The 4,345-nt window shown below is 39.2% G+C and overlaps 1 protein-coding gene across 5 annotated transcripts in view; it reads right to left on the bottom strand.

The window, feature by feature from the left end:
- Positions 1-1,841: 1,841 nt before the first annotated feature.
- The window catches only part of TMEM170A (transmembrane protein 170A), a 19,611-nt gene continuing 17,107 nt past the window's right edge, over positions 1,842-4,345 (bottom strand). For all 5 annotated transcript variants that reach the window (XM_011946003.1, XM_011946001.1, XM_011946000.1 and 2 more), the window contains exon 3: positions 1,842-2,517. In XM_011946003.1, the coding sequence (XP_011801393.1) occupies positions 2,387-2,517 (131 nt within the window). In that variant the 3' untranslated portion in view covers positions 1,842-2,386. The remainder of the gene's footprint in view (positions 2,518-4,345) is intronic.

The following is a 4,345-nucleotide window of genomic DNA, read 5'->3' as shown; positions in this document are numbered from 1 at the left end:
CTAGTTTTTTTGTATTTTTTAGTAGAGACGGGGTTTCACCGTGTTAGCCAGGATGGTCTCGATCTCCTGACCTCGTGATCCTCCCGTCTCGGCCTCCTAAAGTGCTAGGATTACAAGCTTGAGCCACCGCGCCTGGCCAATAGTATTATTTTAAGACAGGGTCTTGCCCTGTGGCCTAAGCTGGAGTTCAGTGGCGTGGTCTCGGCTCACAGCAGCCTGAACCTCCCAGGCACAAGTGATCCTCCCACTTTGGCCTCCTGAGCAGTTGGGACCACACCCAGCTAATTTTTTTTTATTTTTCAGTAGACTCAAGGTCTCGCTGTGTTGCCCAGGCCAATCTTGAACTCTTGGGCTCAAGCAGTCCTCCCACATCGACCTCCCAAAGTATTGGGATTACATGTGTGAGCCACTGTGCCCAGCCATAAGTGGTCTAATTAGTCAAAAGAAAATGTCCAGTTTTTGTGATCTCTTTGTAATTCTTTTCTAAGAGTTTCCCTGGCAAATTGGTCCTCCTGACTTTTTCTTTCTTTCTTTTTTTTTTTTTCCAAATTGGGCAAACTCCAGAATCACAGTAGATTCGGAGACTCTCCTACTGGCTATTTTTATTCAGAAGCCAGAGTGCATACTGCTTTAAATGGAATAGAAAGTTCCATTTAGTCTAGTTCATGTGCATATGACCTCATGGGCTGTTAAGCCTTAATCTCACAATGAAAACTTTCTTTTAAAGATGTCAGATTTATGGCCAGGTGCGGTGGCTCACACCTGTAATCCCAGCACTTTGGGAGGACAACGCGGGTGGATCACGAGGTCAGGAGTTCAAGACCAGCCTGGCTAAGATGGTGAAACCCATGTCTACTAAAAACACAAAAATTAGCCAGGCTCGGTGACAGGTGCCTGTAATCCCAGCTACTCGGGAGACTGAGGCAGCAGAATCACCTGAACCCGGGTGGCAGAGGTTGGAGTGAGCTGAGATTGCATCACTGCACTCCAGCCTGGGCGATAGAGTCAGACTCTGTCTAAAAAAAAAAAAAAAAAGTAAGATTTAATTACCAGAAACTATTTTGAAGACAGATAACCACCACCACTACCACCACACTGATTGTACTCCATACAAAACAGTTTAGGTGGTAAGGATCACATTATATACTTAATTTCTGTGATCCTTTCCCTTTCAAAAAGTCACAGTTTTCAGGCCTTTTAATGAAAAAGAAAGTTAGGCAGTAGAATAAAAATTTAAATAGCTAAAATTAAGTTTTAAAAAACTCTTGATATTTAAATCTCTTTAAAGGTATAAATTCTTTTGAATAAAAATGTAAAGGGGAGAGGGGTGCATATCTGAACATTAAATTTTAGGCACTTTCTGGGAGTTGATACCCAATACTGTAAAAGTGGGCTGAAGAGTCACCACCAGGTAAACACATTAAGCTAAAAAATCAATAACCACTAACTGTAGTTTCAGATGCACTTCTATAGTTTCTCAAGGGTCATTAGTATACCAAAGTCACTAAGAAAAACTGTGATAGAATGCTTAAAGTATCTTATTTGTGCCTCAATGTCCAAACCAATCTGGCTCAAAATTTCCAACTTAAGCCATTTAATAGGGTATGAATGTTTCCAATTAAATGGAATAAAATTAAGAGAAGTGATAAGAAAAGGTAGTATAGAAAATCTTCTAAAAAGTCTAAATTAGCTAGCTTATTTTGATAAAACATACAGTAACAAATTCACATCTCTTAAAATATCTTAATCAGAGGTCAAGACAGTTGTCCAGAAAATGTCACATTATTCATTGTTATCTACTTTTTCTTTAAACAGTATAACCAAAGCCTCTACTTGAGTTATACTTAAAATTTTTTTCCTGTTTTATTTCACCAAATTTGTTTTTAAAACTATACTTAACCAAAACCTATTTGGCATTTACTGTCACTAAGATTTAGTAAAGAAAAGAGTTTGCCAAATTTTAATCAAGATTAGGTAAGATTTTAATACAACATACTCTGCTTATTTGAAATAAACCAGTATCTCCCATAGATTCTTCAAAATATGCGACATCTCACAGAATACTGTAAATTTCAGTGCAAAGGATGCCACCCCAGAGACACTGTTGACTTGGCTTGGGTAAAGGTACATGTGAAAACTGCTTAAATTAAATATCTACAAAAAAGAAAGCCAAAAGACTTGTTTTGGTTGAGAACGATAGGAGTCCACATAAGTCTTCAATTCTAGGAGCTTCAAAATGAAGAAAAGGCTGAGATGTTGTCCTTCACGTTCCTGTTCATCCAAGTTGCTTCCCTTTGAAGAACTAAGAAAACACTGCACTCCATAATGTATTCTTCTGGAGGATTCCATAAAGTTTAGGTTCAACATCTCAGCATAAGGATGTATGCTATAGAGTAGCTAAAATCCGTAAAAAGGAGACCACCACGACGCAAAACGTCTGTCCAGTGCCCAGAGTGAGGGCTTCAAATGGTATCATTTCCTTCCCTGCTGCTCGGTAAACTCCAGCAATAGCTGCACCTGATTTAAAACGCAAGAATGTTAAACAAAAACAAAAAACCAAGATTAACAAACTCATGAAAATACAACATTTAAAATACTACTGTAAGTAGAATGTTCCAGATTTTTATATTGAAATCTACATCTCACAAAAATGTTAGGTTTTCCCTGTTCTTTCTGTGGACTACTCTAGGCTTTGAGTATTCATTACATGGCTTGCAGATCACTTTTAGATGCTGACTCCTTAAAACCAGGAGTCTCCTAGATTTATTGAATAAAATAATCTAGAAGAAATAATCAAAATCACAAAGCAATTCCCACATGACCGGATTATGAACTCAAAAATATCTGTGTATTCCCCTACCAGTTACCCCATGCCTAGCCTTTAACAGGGACCTACTACATTTTTGGTAACAAATGAAAAATAGTCTTTTGAGTTAGACTAAGCAAGAAACGTTTCAGGCCACAGGGAACCCCCCCCCCACCGCCACCTTCTGTCATACTCATAGTTCCCTTCAAGAAATGGATGGAGGAGGGAGTAGAGGGGTGAGAAGGGAAGACAGGAGGACCTCTGGACCTCTAAGTCATATTGTTATTAATTCACAGGGCATGAGAGGAGAGATTCAGGGATTCCTTCCTGTTTCCCAAGTCATTGATTGTTTTTATTATGTTAGTCACTATAACTTCCCGCAAATTGAGAAAACAAAACAAAAACCCCTGTATCTATGCAGATACCCATCTAAGTTACTATAGGAGTTCAGCATTGTACCAAGAAAGTTAACATTTCATTTGTTTGAAAAGAACAGATCCAGCCCGGCGCGGTAGCTCACGCCTGTAATCCCAGCACTTTGGGAGGCCGAGGTAGTTGGATCATCTGCGCTAAGGAGTTTGAGACCAGCCTGGACAACATGGTGAAACCCCATCTCTACTAAAAATACAAAAAATTAGCTGGGCATGGTGGCACGTGCCTGTAGTCCCAGCTGCTTGGGAGGCTGAGGCAGGAGAATGGCATGAACCCGGGAGGCAGAGCTTGCCGTGAGCCAAGATCACGCCACTGCACTCCATCCAGCCTGGGCGACACAGCAAGACTCCGTCTCCCAAAACAAAACAAAACAAACAAACAAAAAGCATAGCTTGGGGGGAGGATGTTTCTAAGGAATCAGTTTTTGGCAAAAATTTTCAAAACTATATAAGGTAAAATGTTCAACACAATTGCCGATATTCTCCCATCTGAGTGACCACCCCCAAATAATTATATATTTGAGACATAAAAAAGAAAATCAAAGATATTCCCTATCATTCAAATAGTCTCTCCCTGAAAACATTTCAAGCTACACCACTCAATCTATTTAAAGTCCATATATATATTTATTCACTAGAGAATACTTCACTTAATGGGATGGATGAAACATTCAATAATTTGAAGATACCTTTTATATGTGAAGTTTTTAAAAAGAGTAGATAATCAAAATATATCAAACAAGAAACAGAAACAAAGACACCTTTCAAAATGCCCTAATTTTTGGTCTTACCTCCAGTGAAAAATGTTTAACATTTTAACCATGTATCAGTATTTCAAAATTTAGCACTTAAGAGGAGGGGCCCACTAACTACTGGCCCATATACGTAGTGTATGAAATTATACCCAAAGAATGTTTTAGGCAAGAACTCCTTCAACAGGCGTTTTTCAATAAGAGGCGTCCTTCAGTAGAGATGACGGAAATCGTTTCCCAAAAGAAAAGATACCAATTCCCCAGATTTCTTAAACTAAAGGGATACTTTTGAAAATCACAGCTCGGCCGGGCGCGGTGGCTCAAGCCTGTAATCCCAGCACTTTGGGAGGCCGAGA

This window comes from Colobus angolensis, unplaced genomic scaffold, assembly GCF_000951035.1.
Source record: "Colobus angolensis palliatus isolate OR3802 unplaced genomic scaffold, Cang.pa_1.0 Scaffold248, whole genome shotgun sequence".
In the NCBI taxonomy this organism is placed as follows: Eukaryota; Metazoa; Chordata; class Mammalia; order Primates; family Cercopithecidae; genus Colobus; species Colobus angolensis.
This window is presented reverse-complemented; position numbering and strand designations above follow the sequence as displayed.